Source organism: Pristiophorus japonicus, chromosome 9 (assembly GCF_044704955.1).
Source record: "Pristiophorus japonicus isolate sPriJap1 chromosome 9, sPriJap1.hap1, whole genome shotgun sequence".
Lineage (NCBI taxonomy): Eukaryota > Metazoa > Chordata > Chondrichthyes > Pristiophoridae > Pristiophorus > Pristiophorus japonicus.
In genome coordinates, this window is record NC_091985.1 from 18,226,012 (window position 1) to 18,253,216 (window position 27,205).

General features: G+C 49.6%; 1 protein-coding gene across 1 annotated transcript in view; it reads right to left on the reverse strand.

Annotated features, from left to right (window-relative positions):
* Positions 1-27,205, reverse strand: part of ccdc28a (coiled-coil domain containing 28A) — a 63,900-nt gene that overhangs the window by 23,653 nt on the left and 13,042 nt on the right. Inside the window, exon 2 of the mRNA XM_070889103.1 lies at positions 14,357-14,545. Within this exon, the coding sequence (XP_070745204.1) occupies positions 14,357-14,508 (152 nt within the window). The 5' untranslated portion in view covers positions 14,509-14,545. The remainder of the gene's footprint in view (positions 1-14,356; positions 14,546-27,205) is intronic.

The window sequence follows — 27,205 nt, forward strand, 5'->3', positions numbered from 1 at the left end:
AAGCTAATGTCTTTCCTAACTATTGCATTAATCTCCTCTAAGTAGTAGGAGCAATAGTAGGCCATTTAGCCCCTCGAGCCTGCTCCGTCATTCAATAAGATCATGGCTGATCTGATCATGGACTCAGCTCCACTTCCCCGCCTGCTCCCCATAACCCTTTACTCCCTTATCGCTCAAAAGCATGTCCATCTCCGCCTTAAATATATTCAAAGACCCAGCCTCCTCAGCTCTCTGGGGCAGAGAATTCCATAGATTTACAACAGAGAAGAAATTCCTCCTCATCTCATTTTTAAATGGGCGGCCCCTTATTCTAAGACTATGTCCCCTAGTTTTACTTTCCACTATGAGTGGAAATATCCTCTCTGCATCCACCTTGTCGAGCCCCCTTCAATAAAGTTCTTCTGAACTCCAATGTGTATAGGCCCAACCTATCCCCATAAGTCAATCCCCGCATCTTCGGAATCAACCTAGTGAACCTTCTCTGAACAGCCTCCAAAGCAAGTATATCCTTCCTTAAATATGGAGACCAAAACTGTACGCAGTACTCCAGGTGTGGCCTCACCAATACCCTGTACAGTTGCAGCAGGACTTCCCTACTTTTATACTCTATCCCCCTTGCAATAAAGGCCAACATTCCATTTGCCTTCCTGATCACTTGCTGTACCTGCATACTCACTTTTTGTGTTTCATGCACAAGGACCCCCAGGTCCCTCTGTACTGCAACGCATTGCAATTTTTCTCCACTTACATTACAATTTGCTTTTCCATTATTTCTGCCAAAGTGGATAACCTCACATTTTCCCACATTATACTCCATCTGCCAAATGTTTTGCCCACTCACTTAGCCTGTCTATATCCCTTTGCAGATTTTGTGTGACCTTCTTATCCAGTCTATCTAGGCCCCTCATAATTTTATACACCTCAATCAGGTCTCCCCCTCAGCCTCCTCTGTTCCAAAGAAAACAGACCCAGCATCTCCAATCTTTCCTCGTGTGGAGAGTGGAACTCTCTCCCACAAAAAGCAATACATTTTATCTCAATTAATAATTTTAAATCTGAAATCGAAAAGATTTTTGCTAGGCCAGGGTATTAAGGGATATGGAGCCAAGGCGGGTGGAGAGAGTTAGGATACAGGTCAGCCATGATCTCATTGAATGGCAGAACAGGCTCAAGGGGCCAAATGACCTCCTCCTGTTCCTAATTTGTAACGAGGGCATTGTACAAAACGAGCTGGGCTCTTTTTCAGCGAATATACTCAGTCCCTCATTCAGAACAAGAAACACTCTTGCAGGTAGTACCAGAAAACGTGTGATAGCTCAAAGCCAGCACGGGGTGCTGTTATGTTGCTGAATGATAGCCCCATTACCACTCACCTGTCTATGCTCAGTGAATTCAGCATCAATCCCAATGTAAATCTGAAACCTTCTGTATGTCAGTTACCACACAGGGCAGTGCTCTGAGCCATTCACTCAGAGATTTCCATCTCTTCACTGCCTTCTGCATAGTAGAAAAGCTCAGCTAAGGCTTGCAGTCCCAGAGAATGATATTTCGGAAACCGGAGCGACTATTGACACAGTGGCACGCAATATTGCCACGGTGACAACTGATGGGATGGGCACCCGGATGTAGCATTAGAAAGGAGAAACAAAGGGCACAAAGGATTGGGAGAGACGGATAGCACTAAAGCATGAAATAGTAAGGTATTAGGTGGGGTCAGACGAAGAGAACACAGGATGGTCTAAGATAGGTTTACAGTGTATGTACGTGAACGCACAAAGCATAGTAAACAAGATTCGTGAGCTGCAGGCACAAATAGCCACATGGGAATATGATGTTGTGGCAATAACAAAGACCTGGCTCAAAAAAGAACAAGATTGGGTATTAAATATTCCTGGATATAAGGTGTTCAGAAAAGATGGGAGGTGGTGTGGCAGTATTGCTTAAGGAGAATATTACAGTGCTGGAGAGGATGGATGTCCTGGAGGGGTCAATGACAGAAACTATTTGGTTCGAGTTAAGAAATAATACAGGTGCCATTACACTACTAGGTGTAGTCTATAGACCACCAACTAATGGGGAAATTATGGAGGAGAAAATTTGCAGAGAAATTAGAGAGGTGCAAGAACTATATAGTTATAATGGGGAACTTCAACTATCCTAATATAGATTGGGATAATAGTGTAAAGGGCAGAGAGGGGGAAGAATTTCTGAAGTGTGTTCAGGAGAACTTTATTGATCAGTACGTTTCTGGCCCGACGAGGGAGGAGGTATTGCTGGATCTGGTTCTGGGGAATGAGATAGGTCAACTGGAGCATGTGTCAGTCAGTGAACATTTAGTGAACAGTGATCATAGTATCATAAGGTTTAGATTAGCTATGGAAAATGACAGGGAGCAACCTAGAGTAAAAATACGTAATTAGAGGAAGGCAAGTTTCAGTGGGATGAGAACGGATCTGGCCCGGGTAAATTGGAACAACGGGCTGCCTTTAAAGAGGAAATAATTTGGATACAATCGAGGTACATTCCCACTTGGGGGGGGTAAGGCAACTAAAGTCAGAGCTCCATGGATGACGAAAGAGAGAGAGAGTGACAGAGAGAGTAATGGGGGCGTATGACAGATGTCAGATCAGGAATATGTCTGAGAATCAGGCTGAATATAGAAAGTTCAGAGGAGATTGAAAAAGAAAAGAAGGGCAAAGAGAGGGTATGAGAATAGAATGGCAGCCAATATAAAAGATAATCCAATAGTCTTCTATATCCATATAAATAGTAAGCAGGAAGTATGCGGAGAGGTGGGGACGATTAGGGACTAAAAAGGAGACCTACGCATAGAGGCAGAGGATACGGCTGAGGTTCTAAATGAGTACTTTGCATCTGTCTTCACCAAGGAAGATGATGCTGCTATAGACACTGTAAAGGAGGAGGTAGAGAAGATACTGGATGGGAAAAGAATTGATAAATACAAGGTACTAGAAAGGCTGGCTGTACTTAAAGTAGATAAGTTACCAGGGCCGGATGGGATGCATCCTGGGACATTGAGGGAAGTGAAGAAAGAAATCGAGGTGGTACTGGCCATAATCTTCCAATACTCCTTAGAAATGGGGTGGTGCCAGAAGAATGGAGAATTGCAAATGTTATACCCTTGTTCCAAAAACAGTGTAGCAACTATAGGCCAGTCAGTTTAACCTCGGTAGTGGTGAAGCTTTTAGAAATAATAATCAGGGATAAAATTAACAGTCACTTGGACAAGTGTGGATTAATTAAAGAAAGCCAGCACAGATGTTAAAGGCAAAATGTGTTTAACCAACTTGATCGAGTATTTTGATGAGATAACAGAGGGTTGATGAGGGCAATATAGTTGACGTGGTGTGCATGGATTTCCAAAAGGCATTCAACAAAGTGCCACATAATAAATAGGCTTGCCAGCAAAGTTGAAGCCCATGGAATAAAAGGGACAGTGGCAGCATGAATAAGAAATTGGCTAAGTGACAGGAAACAGAGAGTAGTGGTGAACGGTTGTTTTTCAGACTAGAGGAAGGTATACAGTGGTGTTCCCCAGGGGTCAGTATTCGGACCACTGCTTTACTTGATATATATTAATGACTTGGATGTGGGTGTACAGGGCACAATTTCAAACTTTGCAGATGACACAAAACTTGGAAGTATAGTGAACAGTGAGGAGGATAGTAATAGACTTTGAGGGGACATAGACAGGCTGGTGGAATGGGCGGACATGTGGCAGATGAAATTTAATGCAGAAAAGTGCTAAGCGATACATTTTGGAAGAAAGAATGAGGAGAGGAAATATAAATAAAAGGTACAATCCTAAATGGGGTGCATGAACAGAGAGACCTAGGTGTATATGTGCAGAAATCTTTGAAGGTGGCAGGGCAGGTTGAGAAAGCGGTTAAAAAAGCTTACAGGATCCTGGGCTTCATGAATAGAGGTATAAAGTGTGGAAATTATGATGAATCTGTATAAAACAGTGGCGTATTGTGTCCAATTCTGGGCACCGCACTTTAGGAAGGAAGTGAAGGCCTTGGAGAGGGTGCAGAAAAGATTTACGAGAATGATTCCAGGGATGAGGGACTTCAGGTACATGGATAGATTGGAGAAGCTGGGGTTATTCTCCTTAGAGCAGAGAAGGTCGAGAGGAGATTTGATAGAGGTGTTCAAAATCATGAGGGGTCTGGACAAAGTACATAGAGAGAAATTGGAGGCAGTTCAAAGAAGGTTCACGAAGTTGATTCCTGAGATGAATGGGTTGTCTTATGAAGAAAGGTTGAGCAGGTTGGGCCTATACTCATTGAAGTTTAGAAGAATGAAAGGTGATCTTATTGAGACATATAAGATTCTGAGAGGGCTTGACAGGGTAGATGCAGAGAGGATGTTTCCCCTCATGGGGGAATCTAGAACTAGCGGGCATAGTTTCAGAATAAGGAAACGCCCATTTAAAACTGAGATGAGGAGGAATTCCTTTTACATAAGAACATAAGAAATAGGAGCAGGAGTAGGCCATACGGCCCCTCAAGCTTGCTCCGCCATTTAATACGATCGTGGCCGATCTGATCATGGACTCAGGTCCACTTCCCTGCCCGCTCCCCATAACCCCATATTCCCTTATCGTTTAAGAAACTGTCTATTTCTGTCTTAAATTTATTCAATGTCCTAGCTTCCACAACTCTCTGAGGCAGCGAATTCCACAGATTTACAACCCTCCGAGAAGAAATTTCTCCTCATCTCAGTTTTAAATCTGCGGCCCCTTATTCTAAGGTTATGCCCCCTCGTTCTAGTCTTCCCCATTAGTGGAAACATCCTCTCTGCATCCACCTCGTCAAGCCCCCTCATAATCTTCTCAGAGGGTTGGGAATCATTGGAATTCTCTACCCCAGAGAGCTGTGGAGGCTGGGTCATTGAATTTAAGGTGGAGATAGACACATTTTTGAACTATAGGGGAGTCCAGGATTAAGGGGAGTGGGCAGGAAAGTGGAGCCGAGGCCAAGATCAGATGAGCCATGATCTTATTGAATGGCGGAGCAGGCTCGAATGGCCAAATGGCCTACTCCTGTTCCTATTTCTTATGTTCTTAAACTGTTTGGAACCGAGCCATTCACTTCTATTTCCACTTCCTTCTCCTGCTTTTTCCTTTCTCTCTACCCTTCCCTGACCAGTCTCTCCTGTCATCATGCAGCCTTCCATCTCTCCTCTCTCGGATACTCTGCCCTCCCAAATCCCTATCCCAATCCTTCATTACTCTTCAACCTTCCTATTCTCCTGCCGATGTCCCAGGCTCGACTCCCTTTTAGACAAGCCTTCAGCTTCCCTCTGTGCCTCTCTTGGCATCCTCCGAAGGGCCCACTTGTCGCTGTCTCCTCACGAGCAGCAATCCCAGCTGTCCCATCCTACTCTCTCATCGACTTTGCCGCCCAGTGCGCCCAGTGAGGACTAACCTCGTCAATCTCCTCCCCGTCCAACTCATCCCTCCAAGTGCTGAACCTGTGTATGTTGGCAGTGGATCAGCCATCACGATCCTCTCCACTTCTCCCTCCAGAACGTCCGTTCACTTGCGAACAAGGCCCTTGGCATCCATGAGCTTATCGTGGATGATTGCATCGAGATTATGGCCCTGGCGGAAACTTGGCTGAGGGATGATGACACCTTACCTTTCAACAAAGCCTCCCCGCCTGGCTATACTTTCCACCACTTGCCCCGCCCAGACCGGCGTGGTGGTGGTGTGGCTATCACTACCAAATCATATCTCGCTCTGTCCCCTACTCCTCCAGCACTCTCTCCTCCTTTGAACAAGTCACCGTATTCCACCCCTCTCACCTCTCATTTAAAATTCTCGTTCTCTACTGCCCACCCTATCACGGATATACCTTCACTGCTTTCCTCCCTCAGCAACGAGCGACTTCTCATCCTTGGTGATTTTAACCTCCATCTCAATTCATCATGCTCTCTCTCCTCTTGAGTTCACTACCCTCCTGTCCTCCCTTAATCTCTCCCTCCACCCATATTCACGGCCACCCCCTTGACCTTGCCCTCTCTCGTGGCCTCGCTATTCCTACCGTGTCAATTACAGATAAGGCCATCTCTGATCATTTCCTTCAATCGCTCTCCACCCACATCCCCCTTCCTCCACCCAACCCTACTTCCTTCTGCATCCGCCTCGGGAGAAAACTTTCTCCAAACTCTCTTACAATGGCCCTTATCAACTCCAGGTGGCCCTCCTTTCACCATGACCTTTCTGCAGTCACCGATCTGCTCAACCACACCCTCACCACCATCTCTGATGCCCTAGTCCCTATTAAAACCATTACTCTCTCTCTCACCCTGGCCATTCCCCGTGGTACAGCCCTCAGCTTCGCTCCCTCAAGTCCAGGGGCGCAGACTTGAACGGATGTGGCAGACAACTGGTTTAGCCATTTACCCCCAGATCTGGCTGGACCACATTATTGGGTCCTACTCATGTTGCAAAAACTGCTCACTCTTCCAGGATCATTCTGGAATGCAAAGATAACGCTCGGCTACTATTCTCTACTGCTGACCATCTCCTTAACCCCCTCTCCCCTGTCTCCACCACACTCGCCTCCAACAACAAGTGTGAGGAGCTCATGGACTTCTCTGTCTCAAAGATTGAGACCATCTGATCAGCTGCCTCTGCCAGTTTCCTTCCTTCCCCTAGCCCACTGGGCTAAACTTTCTCTGAGGTTCCCCCCTGCTCGAGCCCCAAACTCACATCTTTCTCCAGTTTCTCTCTGATCTCCATTCTTGACCTCTCCATGCTCATCTTATCCATGAGACCCACTTCCTGCTCCCTTGGCCCTATTCCCACTAAACTGCTGACCATCCAACTTCCTTTTCTGGCTCCCATGTTAGCCGACATTGTTAACAGCTCTCTCTCCTCAGGTACTGTTCCCCCTCTCCCTCAAATCTGCTGTCATCACCCCTCTCCTCAAAAAAACAACCCTTTGACCCCTCTGTGCTTGCTAGCTACTGCTGCATTTCCAACCTCCCTTTCCTCTCCTAAGTCCTTGAACGTGTTGCGGCCTCCCAAATCTGTGCCCATCTTTCCCGGAACTCCATGTTTGAATCCTTCAAATCTGGTTTCCGCCCCTGCCACAGTACAGAAACTGCTCTCATCAAAGTCACAGATGACATCCTTTGTGACTGTAAACTATCCCTCCTCGTCCTCCTGGACCTATCTGCAGCCTTTGACACAGTTGACCATTTCTTCCTCCTCCAACGCCTCTCCACCAACGTCCAGCTGGGTGGGACTGCACTCGCCTGGTTCCATTCTTATCTATCTAAATCATAGCCAGAAAATCTCCTGCAATGGTTTCTCTTCTCACTCCCGCATCGTTACCTCTGGTGTCCCCCAAGGATCTGTCCTTGGTCCTCTCTTATTTCTCATCTACATGTTGCCCCTTGGCGACATCATCCAAAAACACGGAGTCAGTTTCCACATGTACACTGACGACACCCAGCTCTACCTCTCCACCACTTCTCTCGACCCCTCCACGGTCTTTAAATTGTCAGACTGCTTGTCCGACATCCAGTTCTGGATGAGCAGAAATTTTCTTCAATTAAACATTGTGAAGACTGAAGCCATTGTCTTTAGCTGCCGCCACAAACTGCATTTCCTAGCCACTGACTCCATCCCTATCCATAGCATCAGACTGTTCCCAAACTAGGCGTCATATTTGACCCTGAAATGAACTTCCGACCACATATCTGTGGCATAACTAAAACCGCCTATTTCCACCTCCGTAACATTGCCCGCCTCCGCGCCTGCTCATCTGTTGCTGAAACCCTTATCCATGGCTTTGTTACCTATAAATTTGACTACTCCACGCACTCCTGGCTGGTCTCCCACATTCGACACTATGTAAACTTGAGGTGATTCAAAACTCGGCAGCCTGTTTCCTAACGCGCACCAAGTCCCGATCACCCATCACCCCGGGCCGCCATTTTATTTTGTTGGCCCAACAATGGCAGCCCTTGCATCGATTGGGCTGCCATCATGCAGTATGGGTGCTGGGCTGCTAACCCGGTCGATCGCATCCCTGGTGGCGCAGTGGCTGGCCACTGTAAGCAATGCCTCAATTTCAAGATTCTCATCCTTATTTACAAATCCCTCCATGGCATCGCCCCTCCCTATATCTGTAATCTCCTCCAGCCACACAACCCCCCCCACGAGATGTCTGCGCTCCTCAAATTATGCCCTCTTGAGCATCCCTGATTATAACTGTGGCCATATGCCTTCAGCTGCTTGGGCCCTAAGTGCTGGAATTCCCTCCCTAAACCTCTCTTTCCTCCTTTAAGACACTCCTTAAAACATACCTCTTTCATCTGCTGTCATGTCTTATGTAGCTCAGTGTCAAATTTACCTGTTTTGTCTTATAACACTGCTGTGAAGCACTTTGGGATGTTTTTTTTACATATAAGGCGCTATATAAATAAAAGTTGTTGTTGTTATCCCCACTGGCAGGAGGGTTGAGAAATGGAGGACACAGATTTAAGGTGATTGGCAAAAGAACCAAAGGAGACAAGAAAAAACTTATTTTTTTTACACTGCAAGTGGTTAGAATCTGGAATGCAGTCTGAAAGGGTGGTTGAGTAAGACTCAATCACTGCTTTCAAAAGGGAATTGGTAAGTACCTGAAAGAAAAACATTTGAAGGGCTACGGGGAAAGGGTGGGGGAGGACGAGCTGAAGTGCTCTTGCAGAGAGCAGCCACAGGCTCGACGGGCCGAAAGGCCGTCTTCCGTGCTGCACGGATTATACGGCGCTGCAGACCCGCTATATACCTGACTTGGGCAAGGGCTAGCATTAGGGTGTAGGGTCCCGGAAATATAGGAATTTGTTAGCACTGGGCGCTGTGCAAGATCCGAGTCGACAACTGTGCAGTTAAACTCTGTGTTGCCTGCAGAAACCGCTATTGTCAACTCCCATGGTCACTAACTACATCTTCGTAAGACACTCTCAACAGAGCCTAGTCTCTCAAATGACGAACTGAAATCGCCCCAACTATTTAATGCACAACCAGGTAAATTTGAACCCTTCCTAATTACAAGTTTACACTCCAGTAGACTCAATCTCCCAAGCATTCACCACTGGGAATGTGTCATTTTCACTATCTTGATAACGCAAGAAAGATTTTGCTTGGCTCACTTGGCGCTGTATTAAAGCACTCTACCACTTTACCTTTGTAAATCCTTTAGATTTGCAACCTCCCTGTGCAGTTTCTCCTAATCTGCAGCAGCTCCAAGTCAAGCTGACAGTTGAGAATCTCTGATACAGTTCGTAAATAAACACCAACTTCATTAAACTATCGGCTCTTGTGATGTCACTCACTGACGATTTGATCTTTTTGTAACCTCTGACCTCACAATTGTAAGCCAGGAACTAGCCATATCTTTCGCCCCTTCTTTCGATTAGGCGCTTTACAACCTTCCGGACTCAGTATTATTTCAGTAACTTCAGATCATAACCACTGCTTCTTCCCTCCCTCTCCCCGCCTCTGTACTTGCTCAAAAACTGTTACATCTCTCATTTCTTCCAGTTCTCAAGAAAGGTCAACTAGCTGAAACGTTAACTTTGTTTCTCCCTCCACAGATGCTGCCTGACCTGCTGAGTACTTCCAGAACTTTCTCTTTTTATTTCAGATTTCCAGCAATCGCAGTATTTTGCTTTTGTGTTGTGCTGCCCATCAGTTTTAGTATCGCAATAATAAAAAATGTGATTGTACTGGAGAGGCTACAGAGGAGATTTATGAGAATGCTGCCTGGACTGGAGAATTCAAGCGATGAGGAAAGATTGGATAGGCTGGGTTTGTTGTCTTTGGAACAGAGGAGGCTGAGGGGAGACCTTATTGAGGTGTGTAAAATTGAGTGGCCTGGATAGAGTGGATAGGAAGGACCAGTTTCCGTTAGCAGAGGGGGTCAACAAGCAGGGAGGCATAGATTTAAAATAATTGGTAGGAGGTTTAGAGGGGATTTGAGGAGAAACGTCTTCACCCAGAGGGTGGGGGTCTGGAACTCACTGCCTGAAAGGGTGATAGAGGCAAAAAACTCTCACCACATTTAAAAATACTTGGATGTGCACTTGAAATGCCATAACCAACAAGGCTACGGACCAAGAGCTGGAGAGATTAGGCTGGATAGCTCAGTGTTCGCTGGCATGGACAGGATGGGCCAAAATGGCCTCCTTTCATGCTGTAAACTTTTATGATGATTCCATCTCCAACTGTGCAGCACTCCCTCAGTACTGCACTACAGTGTCAGCCTAGATTTTCATCCTGAAGTGTCTGGAGAGGGACTTGAACCCACAACTATCTGACTCGGAGGTGAGAGCGCTACCCACTGAGCCACGACTGGCAGTACTTTTACCGCTTTGACATTCCGAGGAGTTTTGGGGTTTATTTTTGATTATTTGCAATGCTCGTCGTGGGCACCCTGTAGATGCATTAGCTTTACTGGTTTGTTTTTCTTTCTGAAAAAAAGCAAAACTGAGTGAAAACTGGAATCAGCTTCACACTCAAGAACAGAGAGTCAAGTAGCAGGCACAAAATGGATTCAGGCACAGAAGAGCAGTGGGTCAGGGAGCAAGGCTAAAAAGACACACAAGGACTTGGGAACATCAGCAAAGAGAGGGTTGGGAGTAATGCACCAGGATTTAGGTAGTGGGGGTGGGGCAGCAGAATTCGGTGTTAACAAATAAACACAAGTTACAATGTTTTTTGATGGGAGGGGTAGAAAGGAGTATTATTGGCTCAGAGAACTAAACAGCCTAATTATTATTACTATTAATATTATTACTATTAATAATTAATATTAGATCATCAAGTATGGTTTAAATGAGTGTTTCCAAACTCAATAAGCAATTCTCAAGAGGCTGAAATCAGGAACAGTGGCTCTCAGATTTCCAGCACACCGATACACAGTTGGTCATTGACAAAGTTGCCCACAAGCAGATTTTAAAAAAGAGATGTCTGGAGGCCCAGCTGGGAACCAACACAGTCCACTAGCTGACTGGCAATCACCATTTAGGCTTGCATGCGAAGAACGGTCATTTGGTCGACGGTTGTTGGCTCCAGAGGGAACTGTATCCCAGCAAGAGACAGAATAAGTAAAAATGCTACAGAAGTGAAATAAATCTCCTCGCTTAACTTGAAAGGACTCTCACTATGCTCGAGCTGTACATCTGTCTGTGACAATAGATCATAACGCAAATAGACTTCTTTTTTTTTTAAATGGACAATTAGAAGATTGACCTCTTAGGTTTGTCCAAAGCAAAAGAATTAAATATTGCAAACAGATCTAAAACCACCCCTGTTTTCTCCGAACCTGCACCTTTAGTAAACAGGCTAAAAGGTATCAGCACTGTGGGAAAAGAACAGTAACAACACGGATATCCTGCCACAAGAGGGAGATTGTCTAATTGGAGCCTCCTGTCTGCAAGGCTGCTAAAGTTGGCAATGCAGAACCGCCGTTCGAAATTCAAATGATCCAATCAGTGGACAGGATTATTGATTCGAGCTTCTTTATTGCACTATACAGGATGTACATCTCTAATTGGACAATTCCACCCCTGATAAGCAGATCCTCAAAGCAAATTACTAACAGCTTTTTATTTTAAAAAACGTATTAAACTTAAATACGCTCAAGTCCATCAATGTAATTCTGTAACACCATTAGAGTGTGTGATCAGAAACCAGATTTACCCACGAAGAAATGTGAGTAAATGGGGCTGAGGTACAGATCAGCCCTGATCTCACTGAATGGCGGAGCAGGCCCGAGGGCTGAATGACCTAATCTAATCCTGTTCCTCTGACTATTTCCTCTCTTCCCTCCCCTCCCCTCCCACCCCCCTCCAAAAAAAAATCAGGAACTCCATTCATAGGAAATCACAGAACAGATCCATGCCCTAAACAAGGTCCTTGCTAAGCTGGGCGGCCGCGCAGCGGTCTGGAGGTCCCACACAGGCTGCTCACCTGCTTTTATACGAGAGAAACTGCGCATGCGCGGAAATTTGAATGGGCCACGCAGACACTTAAAAGGGATCGCGCACCAAAAAAAAATTAAGAGGGTACATTGGCCCTAACTGTTGCACGCCACTGGGAAACCGATAAATGATGCATTTCTCAATGCAAAGTGCACAGGCACGATATGGAACAGAGATGCAACATCCCAAACACCGACTGTGTTGTCACTGGTTCAACGTGTTGATACCAATGTTAGAAAAATAAAAAAATTATGTGATGCAATTAGATTACCTGAAATTTCTCCACCACTTATGACTAATCAGTCGCCACCAGCAATTCTATGTAGCTCAAAAATACTGTGTCCTGCCTGACACACCACAGTTCGCACAAAGTGGACTGCCGTGGTACAGTTTAAGTGGAGCGAGCACTAAAACTCCACACCCCCACAATTAGGCTTTACTTAAACCTGATGACAGCCCAAACCTGCCACTGATGTCATCGAGATAATGAAGATACTGTTTTTCATTTAAAGAAAAATGAGCCCAGTCTGCATTCCTTCAGATTTACACTGGAACGCCTCCAAAACCAGTGCTGCTTTGGGTGCATTTTTTGGTCACAAGCTCAAATGTGCAATTCAGCTTCTGGAGCTATCACACAGGCAACGAGTATTTATAAAGAAAAAGTACATTGAAAAGGAGCAACAGCGATAGATTGTTCCAATACTGTAAACGGAACAGTGTCAGTTACTAGAAGCTTATTGGGACCAGCCTAGATGATCAGGTGGTATAGTGAGTTAGAAAATTGTATTTTTACATCTGGAATTTGGGCTTATATTCAAGCCAGATTGATATCATCCACATCTTTCCTCTCCCTTGGGCAGTGAAGTGTTTCTCTCTCCACAGATGCTGCCTGACCTGCTGGGTATTTCCAGCATTTTCTGTTTTTGGGTCTTAAAATTAGTTTGGGCTTCCTCAATCCAATTCCTACTGTGCACAAAACTGCCTGTGATTGAACACAAATTAGCAAACTCACTCTTACTTTATTCCCTTTCCACTTTCTTGCTCTTCTATGCAATGTTTGTACATCCCTAGATGCTCACCAGACTGTACACAGTGCTCAATATGGCCAGACCAGTGCAATGTACAGCCTCAGCAAAACCTGTTTTGCACTGTTGGGTTATATATCCTCGCAACAGGCACTCACTTTGAAGGACGTTAATGCACAGGCTTTTTTCGAGTGCTTCTAACACTGGTGCAGAAAAGGGAGCTCTTCTGAAATGATGGTAGAGTAAAGAGGAATTGAACTGAATTTGACTGTGTTATACTTCATCTCTGAGCTCTTGATGTTTAAAAGTCAGGGGGATAAAGTGTTGCATTGCCCTTCACTCACCTCGATGAGGGACAACATATATAAAATTAAAATATAAAGAGACAGGTCAAAATATTACTTGATACCATATACTTCAGCGACTGCTAGAAAACATAAGAATGTAAGAAATAGGAACAGGAGTAGGCTATATGGCCCTTCGAGCCTGCTCCACCATTCAACAAGATCATGGCTGATCTGATCATGGACTCAGTTCCACTTCCCCGCCCGCTCCCCATCACCCCTTATCCCCTTATCGTTTAAGACTCTGTCTATTTCGGTCTTAAATTTATTCAATGTCCCAACCTCCACAGCTCTCTGAAGCAGCAAATTCCACAGATTTACAACCCTCAGAGAAGCAATTTCTCCTCATCTCTGTTTTAAATGGGTGGCCCTTATTCTAAGATCATGCCCTCTAGTTCTAGTCTCCCCCATCAGTGGAAACATCCTCTCTGCATCCACCCTGTCAAGCCCCCTCATAATCTTATACGTTTCGATAAGATCACCTCTCATTCTTCTGAATTCCAATGAGTACAGGTCCAACCTACTCAACCTTTCCTCATAACGTATAAATGAAATGAATGTATTGGAGAAAAAAAACACAATTGGTTCACTAATGGCCTTTAGGGAAAGAAACCTGCTGTGCTTACCCGGACTGACCCATGTGTGACTCCAGTTACACATAATGTACCTTTAATTTTTTTTCTGTGTGGCGCCCCTTTAACGGGCTGCGTGGCCCATTCAAATTCCCCCGCATGCGCGTTTTTCCCGATTACAAAGCCGGCAACTGGCCTGTGCAGGAGCTCCAGACAGCTGGAACATTGATCGCACACCGATGTGGTTGACTCTTAACTGCCTCAGAAGCGGTCTCGAAAGCCACTCAGTTGTTGAAGGCGGCCCACCGCCAACATCTCAAGGGAAACTAGGAATGGCCAATAAATGCCGGCCTTGCCAGCGATGCCTACATCCCAATAATGAATAACAATTTAAAAAAATGTCTTGTACCTTTTAAACTTTTGTCTTGGAGCAGCTAAATGTGTGCCATTATTCACGGCCACATTCTTACTGGGCACCGTGGTTTTTTTGCTGCTCGCTGGAGGAACATGTTGGTTTGTGGAGGTTTTGGGGCTCCTGCGCTTCAGTTTCTTTTCCTCCATTCTGTCGGCTGTTCAGAGCGCAAAATGCAAGGTCTGCCTACAGGAAGACAATTTAAGTAAATGTTAAACGGCCTAAAAATAAATATTTAGGTACCAGCTGTTACCGCGGCTGCATTTTCCATTAATAATTAGTCCAAATTAAGCCTGTGGAGAATGTATAGCGTACGGGGGGGGGTCAGGAAGAATAAAAATAAATAGGAACAAACATTCGGTTTTTGCAGTTGTCAGGGGCAAAGTGAGTACATTGACAGTTTTAACACAAGGACAACAAGGTTTAAAAAAAACGCAGGAACTATTTGTACTAAGTCTCAATTCTGCGCATGCGTCTCCAAAGTTAGGACAAATATCACCAACTCAACCCCCTCCCCAGTGCAATTCCCACTAACTCCAATCTGTGCATGCATCCTCCTCTCTTCTCCCCACTCCCCCACCCCACAAACCAGCTGCACATGTTGCCCCCACTGCCAACGATCTATCAGCAGCCTCGGCGCCTCTGATCAGGCAGCAGGCAGCCAGGACCAGTTCGGGGAGAGCAAGAGGCGGGGAGAGAGAGCGCGAGCTTTGGGGGGGTAGGCAGAGAAGGAGAAAGAACGAGCTTGGGGTGGGGGTGGGGGAAAGAGAGGGAGAGATAGAGAGTGAACTTGGGGGGGGGGGGGGTAGGCGGAGGGAGAGATAGAGAGCGAGCTTGGGGTGGGGGGGGGGGGAAGAGGGGGAGATAGAGAGCGAGCTTGGGGGGGGGGATTGGCGGTGGAGGGAGAGCTAGAGAGTGAGCTTGGAGGGGGGAGGGGGAGGGAGAGATAGAGAGCGAGTTTGGGGGCGCGGGGGAGTAGGGGAGGGAGAGATAGAGAGCGAGCTTGGAGGGGGAGGGAGAGATAGAGAGCGAGCTTGGGGGGGCGGGGGGAGGGGGAGGGAGAGATAGAGAGCAAGCTTGGGGGGGGGGGAGTGGGAGGGGGAGGGAGAGATAGAGAGCAAGCTTGGGGGGTGTAGGGGAGGGAGAGATAGAGCGCGAGCTTGTGTGGGGTAGGGGAGGGAGAGAGAGCGAGCGAGCTTGGGAGGTGTAGGGGAAGGAGAGATAGAGAGCGAGCTTGGGGGGTGTAGAGGAGGGAGAGATAGAGAGCGAGCTTGGGGGTTGTAGGGGAGGGAGAGATAGAGAGCGAGCTTGGGTGGGGTAGGGGAGGGAGAGATAGAGAGCGAGCTTGGGGGTTGTAGGGGAGGGAGAGATAGAGAGCGAGCTTGGGTGGGGTAGGGGAGGGAGAGATAGAGAGCGAGCTTGGGGGGTGTAGGGGAAGGAGAGATAGAGAGCGAGCTTGGGGGGTGTAGAGGAGGGAGAGATAGAGAGCGAGCTTGGGGGTTGTAGGGGAGGGAGAGATAGAGAGCGAGCTTGGGTGGGGTAGGGAGCCCGCCCATATACCCGGCCCGTACCCAACCGTACCGCCTCCACGTCCCCGGACTCGGGGGGCCCGAACGCCTGGACGCCGCCGGAGGCCTTGTATGGGCTAGAAAAACTCAACATTTGCAATACCGGCCGCTTCTGTCCCTGGCCGAAGGAACCCCGTACCAGCCATTTCTATCCCGGGCCGAAAGGACTCTGCACCGGATTCAGGGGGTGCTCAACCGGCCAAGGGGACTTTGGGACGACCTGCCAAGGATGACTTGAGGACGTGGAACCGGCTGAAGGGACTCCGAGGCCGCTGCTGAACCGGCTGAAGGGACCGAGGCGTGGCATCGTCTTATACCCCCAACCAACTTTTTAATTAATTCTTAAACTTTTAACCAACTTTTAAACTTATTAAACAATTTGGGAGAACTTTTAAAACTTACATTTTGGACTCTCAATCAAAATACTTTCAAATATCTTTGACTTTTAACAACTTTTAGAAACTTTTTAAATTGGGAAACTTTTATAATCTATTATTGATTTACATCTTAGATTTTTAACAACTCTTAGAAACTTTTAAAAACTTAACAACTCTTAAGAAACTCTTGAAATAAATTGGGAACCATTATCAACTTTTAACTTTTAAAATAACTTTGGAAGTCACCTTCCTAATGTCTGCCCCCCAACCAAGCCTCGGGCCATCTACCATCAATGGCTCTACCCGGTGCCGAGCTTGCGGCCAACACTTCGCCACAGCCAATTCGGCTTATCGAGCTGTGCCTGGTCTCCAGTTGTCTTGTTCAGCTAAGCCCGTGTGGTTGCCAGTGTGCAGCGGCCACCGCATGTTAAAAGAACTCACACACAGCCATCTTCCACTCCATCAGTATGAAGTTCGGGACCGGGAAACATAGAAACATAGAAAATAGGTGCAGGAGCAGGCCATTCGGCCCTTCGAGCCTGCACCGCCATTCAATGAGTTCATGGCTGGACATGCAACTTCAGTACCCCATTCCTGCTTTCTCACCATACCCCTTGATTCCCCTAGTAGTAAGGACTTCATTTAACTCCTTTTTGAATATATTTAGTGAATTGGCCTCAACAACTTTCTGTGGTAGAGAATTCCACAGGTTCACCACTCTCTGGGTGAAGAAATTCCTCCTCATCTTGGTCCTAAATGGCTTACCCCTTATCCTTAGACTGTGTCCCCTGGTTCTGGACTTCCCCAACATTGGGAACATTCTTCCTGCATCTAACCTGTCTAACCCCGTCAGAATTTTAAACATTTCTATGAGGTCCCCTCTCATTCTTCTGAACTCCAGTGAATACAAGCCCAGTTGATCCAGTCTTTCTTGATAGGTCAGTCCCGCCATCCCGGGAATCAGTCTGGTGAACCTTCGCTGCACTCCCTCAATAGCAAGAATGTCCTTCCTCAAGTTAGGAGACCAAAACTGTACACAATGCTCCAGGTGTTGCCTCACCAATGCCCTGTACAACTGTAGCAACACCTCCCTGCCCCTGTACTCAAATCCCCTCCCAACATGCCATTTGCTTTCTTAACCGCCTGCTGTACCTGCATGCCAACCTTCAATGACTGATGTACCACAACACCCAGGTCTCTTTGCACCTTCCCTTTTCCTAATCTGTCACCATTCAGATAATAGTCTGTCTCTCTGTTTTTAACCACCAAAGTGGATAACCTCACATTTATCCACATTATACTTCATCTGCCATGCATTTGCCCACTCACCTAACCTATCCAAGTCGCTCTGCAGCCTCATAGCATCCTCCTCGCAGCTCACACTGCCACCCAACTTAGTGTCATCCGCAAATTTGGAGATACTACATTTAATCCCCTCGTCTAAATCATTAATGTACAGTGTAAACAGGTGGGGCCCCAGCACAGAACCTTGCGGTACCTCACTAGTCACTGCCTGCCATTCTGAAAAGTCCCCATTTACTCCTACTCTTTGCTTCCTGTCTGACAACCAGTTCTCAATCCATGTCAGCACACTACCCCCAATCCCATGTGCTTTAACTTTGCACATTAATCTCTTGTGTGGGACATTGTCGAAAGCCTTCTGAAAGTCCAAATATACCACATCAACTGGTTCTCCCTTGTCCACTCTACTGGAAACATCCTCAAAAAATTCCAGAAGATTTGTCAAGCATGATTTCCCTTTCACAAATCCATGCTACTTGGGCCTATCATATCACCTCTTTCCAAATGCACTGCTATGACATCCTTAATAATTGATTCCATCATTTTACCCACTACCGACGTCAGGCTGACCGGTCTATAATTCCCTGTTATCTCTCTCCCTCCTTTTTTAAAAAGTGGGGTTACATTGGCTACCCTCCACTCCATAGGAACTGATCCAGAGTCAATGGAATGTTGGAAAATGACTGTCAACGCATCCACTATTTCCAAGGCCACCTCCTTAAGTACTCTGGGATGCAGTCCATCAGGCCCTGGGGATTTATCGGCCTTCAATCCCATCAATTTCCCCAACACAATTTCCCGACTAATAAGGATTTCCCTCAGTTCCTCCTCCTTACTAGACCCTCCGACCCCTTTTATATCCGGAAGGTTGTTTGTGTCCTCCTTAGTGAATACCGAACCAAAGTACTTGTTCAATTGGTCTGCCATTTCTTTGTTCCCCGTTATGACTTCCCCTGATTCTGACTGCAGGGGACCTACGTTTGTCTTTACTAACCTTTTTCTCTTTACATATCTATAGAAACTTTTGCAATCCGTCTTAATGTTCCCTGCAAGCTTCTTCTCGTACTCCATTTTCCCTGCCCTAATCAAACCCTTTGTCCTCCTCTGCTGAGTTCTAAATTTCTCCCAGTCCCCGGGTTCGCTGCTATTTCTGGCCAATTTGTATGCCACTTCCTTGGCTTTAATACTATCCCTGATTCCCTTGATAGCCATGGTTGAGCCACCTTCCCTTTTTTATTTTTCCGCCAGACAGGAATGTACAATTGTTGTAGTTCATCCATGCGGTCTCTAAATGTCTGCCATTGCCCATCCACAGTCAACCCCTTCAGTATCATTCGCCAATCTATCCGAGCCAATTCACGCCTCATACCTTCAAAGTTACCCTTCTTTAAGTTCTGGATCATGGTCTCTGAATTAACTGTTTCATTCTCCATCCTAATGCAGAATTCCACTATATTATGGTCACTCTTCCCCAAGGGGCCTCGCACAACGAGATTGCTAATTAATCCTCTCTCATTACACAACACCCAGTCTAAGATGGCCTCCCCCGTAGTTAGTTCCTCGACATATTGGTCTAAAAAACCATCCCTTATGCACTCCAGGAAATCCTCCTCCACCGTATTGCTTCCAGTTTGGTTAGCCCAATCTATGTGCATATTAAAGTCACCCATTATAACTGCTGCACCTTTATTGCACGCACCCGTAATTTTATGTTTGATGCCCTCCCCAACATCACTACTACTGTTTGGAGGTCTGTACACAACGCCCACTAACGTTTTTTGCCCTTTGGTGTTCTGCAGCTCTACCCATATAGATGGGAACGTCAGGACCCTCATGGACAATCCCAACAGCAACAGGCCTCATGACTCTCCGTATCACCCTATTTTGAAACCAATGTGCCACAGTCATCAGTGCTTACGCCCCCACACTCGATGCAATGGATGAGGCTAAAAAGGGTTTTTATTCCACCTCGAGACATCCCTTGTCCCTCGTCCCCACGGGCGACAAATTGATCCTCCTGGGTGATTTTAATGCCAGGGTTGGCAAAGGCACAGCCCTCTGGGGAGGCGTGATTGGCAGAGAGGGGGTCGGGAAAGCCAACTCCAGCGGTACCCTACTTCTGACAAAATGCCTAGAAAATGAACTTATCACCAACACCCTGTTCTGCCAGAGAGACAAATACAAGATGTCGTGGTAACACCCTTGCTCCAAACACTGGCACCTGCTTGACTATGTCATCGTCCGAGCCAGGGATTGCAAGGATGTGCGCATCACCCGCACTATGACAGAAGCTGACGACTTCTGGACGGACCACCGCCTAATCCGATCCATCATCAACATTAACATTGCCCCAAAGCAGAGGGGACAGCAGAAGCAGTGCCACAAAAAAGTTAATGCCGGACACTTAGAGACCCAGCTAAGAGAGCCCTATATAGCCAGCGCCTCACAGCTAATCTGGCGTGCCTTGATGACCCCGAGATGTTGAATCCACACAGTGCTTGGTCTGCTCTCCAGGCCTCTATAACCAGTGCCTGTGAAGAGACACTTGGTCACTCAACCAGAAAACATCAGGACTGGTTTGATGAAAATGATCAGGAGATCGAAGAACTAATAGATCGCAAGCGCAAAGCATTTCTGAGCCTCAAGCAACAACCCAACTCGGGAGCTGCAAAATAACATTACAGACTGCTCAAGGCTCGGGACCGAAAGAACAGGTGGTGGATGGAGAAAGCACAGGAGACATAACAACTGGTCGACAGCCACGATGTGCAAGGATTCTTTGCTGCGGTCAAGGCCACCTATGGTCCAAACTCCGAAGGCCCCACCCCACTCCTGGCCAAGAACGGGGAAACACTCATCAAGGACACCGAGGCTGTCAGGGCCCGATGGAAGGAGCACTTTGAAGATCTCCTCAATCGAGACTCTGCCTTTGACTCGAGTGTTCTCGATTCCATCCCGCAGCATGCGACCCGCCTCCAACTCAGTGAAACTCCAACCTTGCACGAAGTAGGCAAAGCTATAATACAGCTTAAGAATAACAAGGCTACGGGTGCGGATGGAATCCCTGCGGAGGCGCTAAAATAAGGCGGAGGGGCGCTGTTGGCGCGGATACATGACCTCATCTCTCTCATCTGGAGGGAGGAGGGCATGCCGGGAGATCTCAGAGATGCAGTGATTGTGACCATTTTTAAAAAGGGGGACAAGTCCGACTGCGGCAACTACAGGGGAATCTCCCTGCTTTCAGCCACTGGGAAAGTTGTCGCTTGAGTTCTCCTCAATCGTCTTCTCCCTGTGGCCGAGGAGCTACTCCCGGAATCACAATGCAGATTTCATCCCCGACAGAGCACAACAGACATGATCTTTGCAGCGCGCCAGTTGCAGGAAAAATGCAGGGAGCAGCGCCAGCCTTTATACATTGCCTTTTTCGATCTTATAAAGGCCTTTGACACTGTCAACCGTAAGGGAATTAAGGGTTACGGGGAGCGGGCGGGTAAGTGGAGCTGAGTCCACGGCCAGATCAGCCATGATCTTATTGAATGGCGGAGCAGGCTCGAGGGGCTAGATGGCCTACTCCTGTTCCTAATTCTTATGTTCTTATGCTCTTATGTCTATGGGGCATCCTCCTCCGTTTCGGATGCCCCCAAAAGTTTGTCAACATCCTTCGCCTGCTTCACGATGACATGCAAGCCTTGATCCTTACCAATGGATCCATTACAGACCCAATCCACGTCCGGACTGGGGTCAAACAGGGCTGCGTTATCGCTCCAACCCTCTTCTCAATCTTCCTCGCTGCCATGCTCCACCTCACAATCAACAAGCTCCCCACTGGAGTGGTACGAAACTACAGAACCAGTGGGAAGCGTTTAACCTATGCCGCCTCCAGGCCAGGTCCAAGATCACCCCAACCTCTGTCGTTGAGCTGCAGTATGCGGACGACGCTTGCGTCGGTGCACATTCAGAGGCTGAACTCCAGGATATAGTCAATGTATTCACTGAGGCATATGAAAGCATGGGCCTTATGCTTAACGTCCATAAGACAACTTAACAAAAGCAGACATTGATGCGGAGATTCAGCACTGGCCTGTCACCACCGCACAGCACTGCCTTCCAGTCATCAAGATCCACGGCGCGGCCCTGGACAATGTGGACCATTCCCCATATCTCGGGAACCACTTATCAACAAAAGCAGACATTGATGCGGAGATTCAGCATCGCCTCCAGTGAGCCAGTACTGCGTTCGGCCGTCTGAGGAAAAGAATGTTTGAAGAACAGGCCCTCAAATCTACCACCAAACTCATGGTCTACAGGGCTGTAGTAATTCCCGCCCTCCTGTATGGATCTGAGGCATGAATGATGTATAGAAGGCACCTTAAGTCGCTGGAGATATATCACCAACAATGTCTCCGCATGATCCTGCAAATCCCCTGGGAGGACAGGCGCACCAACATCAGTGACCTTGACCAGGCTAACATCCCCAGTATTGAAGCACTGACCACACTCGATCAGCTTCGCTGGGCAGATCACATAGTACGCATGCCAGATACGAGACTCCCTAAGCAAATGCTTTATGCGGAGCTCCTTCATGGTAAACGAGCCAAAGGAGGACAGAGGAAACGTTATAAAGTACACCCTCAAAGCCTCGCTGGTAAAGTGTGACATCACCACTGACACCTGCGAGACCCTGGTCGCAGACCACATGAGGTGGAGAAAGTCCATCCAGGAAGGTGTTGAGCTCTTCGAGTCTCGACGCAAGGGGCATGAAGAGGCCATGCGCAGGCAGCGGAAGGTGCGCGGGGGCAACGAGAGGAGGGCTGCGGGGGCAACGAGAGGAGGGCTGCGGGGGCAACGAGAGGAGGGCTGCGGGGGCAACGAGAGGAGGGCTGCGGGGGCAACGAGAGGAGGGCTGCGGGGGCAACGAGAGGAGGGCTGCGGGGGCAACGAGAGGAGGGCTGCGGGGGCAACGAGAGGAGGGCTGCGGGGGCAACGAGAGGAGGGCTGCGGGGGCAACGAGAGGAGGGCTGCGGGGGCAACGAGAGGAGGGCTGCGGGGGCAACGAGAGGAGGGCTGCGGGGGCAACGAGAGGAGGGCTGCGGGGGCAACGAGAGGAGGGCTGCGGGGGCAACGAGAGGAGGGCTGCGGGGGCAACGAGAGGAGGGCTGCGGGGGCAACGAGAGGAGGGCTGCGGGGGCAACGAGAGGAGGGCTGCGGGGGCAACGAGAGGAGGGCTGCGGGGGCAACGAGAGGAGGGCTGCGGGGGCAACGAGAGGAGGGCTGCGGGGGCAACGAGAGGAGGGCTGCGGGGGCAACGAGAGGAGGGCTGCGGGGGCAACGAGAGGAGGGCTGCGGGGGCAACGAGAGGAGGGCTGCGGGGGCAACGAGAGGAGGGCTGCGGGGGCAACGAGAGGAGGGCTGCGGGGGCAACGAGAGGAGGGCTGCGGGGGCAACGAGAGAAGGGCTGCGGGGGCAACGAGAGAAGGGCTGCGGGGGCAACGAGAGAAGGGCTGCGGGGGCAACGAGAGGAGGGCTGCGGGGGCAACGAGAGGAGGGCTGCGGGGGCAACGAGAGGAGGGCTGCGGGGGCAACGAGAGGAGGGCTGCGGGGGCAACGAGAGGAGGGCTGCGGGGGCAACGAGAGGAGGGCTGCGGGGGCAACGAGAGGAGGGCTGCGGGGGCAACGAGAGGAGGGCTGCGGGGGCAACGAGAGGAGGGCTGCGGGGGCAACGAGAGGAGGGCTGCGGGGGCAACGAGAGGAGGGCTGCGGGGGCAACGAGAGGAGGGCTGCGGGGGCAACGAGAGGAGGGCTGCGGGGGCAACGAGAGGAGGGCTGCGGGGGCAACGAGAGGAGGGCTGCGGGGGCAACGAGAGGAGGGCTGCGGGGGCAACGAGAGGAGGGCTGCGGGGGCAACGAGAGGAGGGCTGCGGGGGCAACGAGAGAAGGGCTGCGGGGGCAACGAGAGAAGGGCTGCGGGGGCAACGAGAGAAGGGCTGCGGGGGCAACGAGAGAAGGGCTGCGGGGGCAACGAGAGAAGGGCTGCGGGGGCAACGAGAGAAGGGCTGCGGGGGCAACGAGAGAAGGGCTGCGGGGGCAACGAGAGAAGGGCTGCGGGGGCAACGAGAGAAGGGCTGCGGGGGCAACGAGAGAAGGGCTGCGGGGGCAACGAGAGAAGGGCTGCGGGGGCAACGAGAGAAGGGCTGCGGGGGCAACGAGAGAAGGGCTGCGGGGGCAACGAGAGAAGGGCTGCGGGGGCAACGAGAGAAGGGCTGCGGGGGCAACGAGAGAAGGGCTGCGGGGGCAACGAGAGAAGGGCTGCGGGGGCAACGAGAGAAGGGCTGCGGGGGCAACGAGAGAAGGGCTGCGGGGGCAACGAGAGAAGGGCTGCGGGGGCAACGAGAGAAGGGCTGCGGGGGCAACGAGAGAAGGGCTGCGGGGGCAACGAGAGAAGGGCTGCGGGGGCAACGAGAGAAGGGCTGCGGGGGCAACGAGAGAAGGGCTGCGGGGGCAACGAGAGAAGGGCTGCGGGGGCAACGAGAGAAGGGCTGCGGGGGCAACGAGAGAAGGGCTGCGGGGGCAACGAGAGAAGGGCTGCGGGGGCAACGAGAGAAGGGCTGCGGGGGCAACGAGAGAAGGGCTGCGGGGGCAACGAGAGAAGGGCTGCGGGGGCAACGAGAGAAGGGCTGCGGGGGCAACGAGAGAAGGGCTGCGGGGGCAACGAGAGAAGGGCTGCGGGGGCAACGAGAGAAGGGCTGCGGGGGCAACGAGAGAAGGGCTGCGGGGGCAACGAGAGAAGGGCTGCGGGGGCAACGAGAGAAGGGCTGCGGGGGCAACGAGAGAAGGGCTGCGGGGGCAACGAGAGAAGGGCTGCGGGGGCAACGAGAGAAGGGCTGCGGGGGCAACGAGAGAAGGGCTGCGGGGGCAACGAGAGAAGGGCTGCGGGGGCAACGAGAGAAGGGCTGCGGGGGCAACGAGAGAAGGGCTGCGGGGGCAACGAGAGAAGGGCTGCGGGGGCAACGAGAGAAGGGCTGCGGGGGCAACGAGAGAAGGGCTGCGGGGGCAACGAGAGAAGGGCTGCGGGGGCAACGAGAGAAGGGCTGCGGGGGCAACGAGAGAAGGGCTGCGGGGGCAACGAGAGAAGGGCTGCGGGGGCAACGAGAGAAGGGCTGCGGGGGCAACGAGAGAAGGGCTGCGGGGGCAACGAGAGAAGGGCTGCGGGGGCAACGAGAGAAGGGCTGCGGGGGCAACGAGAGAAGGGCTGCGGGGGCAACGAGAGAAGGGCTGCGGGGGCAACGAGAGAAGGGCTGCGGGGGCAACGAGAGAAGGGCTGCGGGGGCAACGAGAGAAGGGCTGCGGGGGCAACGAGAGAAGGGCTGCGGGGGCAACGAGAGAAGGGCTGCGGGGGCAACGAGAGAAGGGCTGCGGGGGCAACGAGAGAAGGGCTGCGGGGGCAACGAGAGAAGGGCTGCGGGGGCAACGAGAGAAGGGCTGCGGGGGCAACGAGAGAAGGGCTGCGGGGGCAACGAGAGAAGGGCTGCGGGGGCAACGAGAGAAGGGCTGCGGGGGCAACGAGAGAAGGGCTGCGGGGGCAACGAGAGAAGGGCTGCGGGGGCAACGAGAGAAGGGCTGCGGGGGCAACGAGAGAAGGGCTGCGGGGGCAACGAGAGAAGGGCTGCGGGGGCAACGAGAGAAGGGCTGCGGGGGCAACGAGAGGAGGGCTGCGGGGGCAACGAGAGGAGGGCTGCGGGGGCAACGAGAGGAGGGCTGCGGCGGCAACGAGAGAAGGGCTGCGGGGGCAACGAGAGGAGGGCTGCGGGGGCAACGAGAGGAGGGCTGCGGGGGCAACGAGAGGAGGGCTGCGGGGGCAACGAGAGGAGGGCTGCGGGGGCAACGAGAGGAGGGCTGCGGGGGCAACGAGAGAACGGTTGGGATGAAATCCAGAAGTCACAACACTGTTACTATTCACTTCATACCCAATAAACACATTAACAAGCCGCAATGAACTTCCGCTGGGGTAATGGACTTCCGCTGGGGTAATGGACTTTAGTTGTGGGAGGCAGCATATGTGCTGGGGTAAGGGTCTTCAGCCAGGAGGGGGATGCACTTACACTGGGATAATAGACTTTGGCTGGAACTTGGTGGCTTTTGGGGAGATCTATCCTCTGTAGCTTCTGAAGTCAAAATGGATCGAATTACAAATTGGAAATTCACTCAGAAGGCTCGGCAGTTCCTGTTACACATTCCAGAGGAACCTCAGATGGCTTATCATCCAAGGGGACCAATCAGCAATATGTCTGGAGTGCCAATCATAGAAATGGCTGCATTTCAGTTAATACAAATAGACGCAGCCTTAAAATAATCATTGGCAGTGTGCATATTGGCAGCCATGTTTGCCTGTATTGCAACTGTGATTACTATTCAAAAGCACTTCACTGGATCTCAAGCTGAATTGGTGAAAAGCGCAAAAAAAATGCGAGTTCTATCTTTCTTTAAAAACTTCCAATATACGCACAGCTTGGAGCTAAGTATTTCCACACGATCCATGAGATTACATGGCGTTTTTGTGATATTCAGCTCTATCTTCTTTTCCTGAAGCAGTCTACAATCTGTGTTCCAATCATGCAGGCTTTCCTTATTAACTTCGCTGTGAAATACAGAATCAGTAGAGTTGGGAACCACAAATAAAATTCAACCTGTGGATGGCTTGGGCTCCTGTGCTACTGACTTAATATACCACACACATATCGGTCCAGAAATCCCGGCCTCCCCGGATCCGTACGAAGTGTACACAGACCTGGGAAGGCATCGCAAAAGCTGGTTTTCAGCTCACAATGCACCTGCGCTGAAAACCGGCTTTTCCGATCTCTCAAGTTTCTGGCTTGACAGATCCTCTGTATCTCGGGAGCGAGAACAATTGCAAGATTGCGGTATTTACCCATATCTTGCCCAGCAAATGTCCTGAAAACTCTTGCGCCTGATAAAAGCAGGCGCATAGCATACTTTTTTTTACAGGCATAAGAGTTTTAAAACACACGAAAACATAATAAAATAAAATTTTTAAAACACATTTTACGGTAAGTTTATTTTAAACCATAATTTTTTAAACTTTTTTTTTAATCTGGAATTTTTTTTATGACATAAATAACTTTAATTTAAATTAATGTTAAATATGTGGTGTATTTTTTCTATTTTTTATTCGTGTTTTGGGTGTTTGGTGGGGTTCTCAATCATAATGGGAACTCCAACTTATGGGGTCCTCATTATTATGAATGAGAAAATACTTTACATGGATTGGCTGCCCAGAGCCACGTGACTGCAGCTCCAGCTCTGCGCACGTCCTGACGTGCACGCGCTCCGACGCGCAGTGAGTGGAGGCCTCAGGACCCGGATCGCTCGTGGGCGCAGCAGGTTCTGGTAAGTGCGCATTTTCTTTCCCTTTTTTAGCCGGTGGCCCACGGGAAGCAGCCGACTGGGATTTCTAGGCCACAATATATGCACACAATTGGAAGCTGTCTCTAAAAATGTGGAACGTGCTATCACATGGAGCACTTGAGGCGAATGGCATAGATGCATTTAAGGGGAAGATAGCTAAATACATGAGGGAGAAA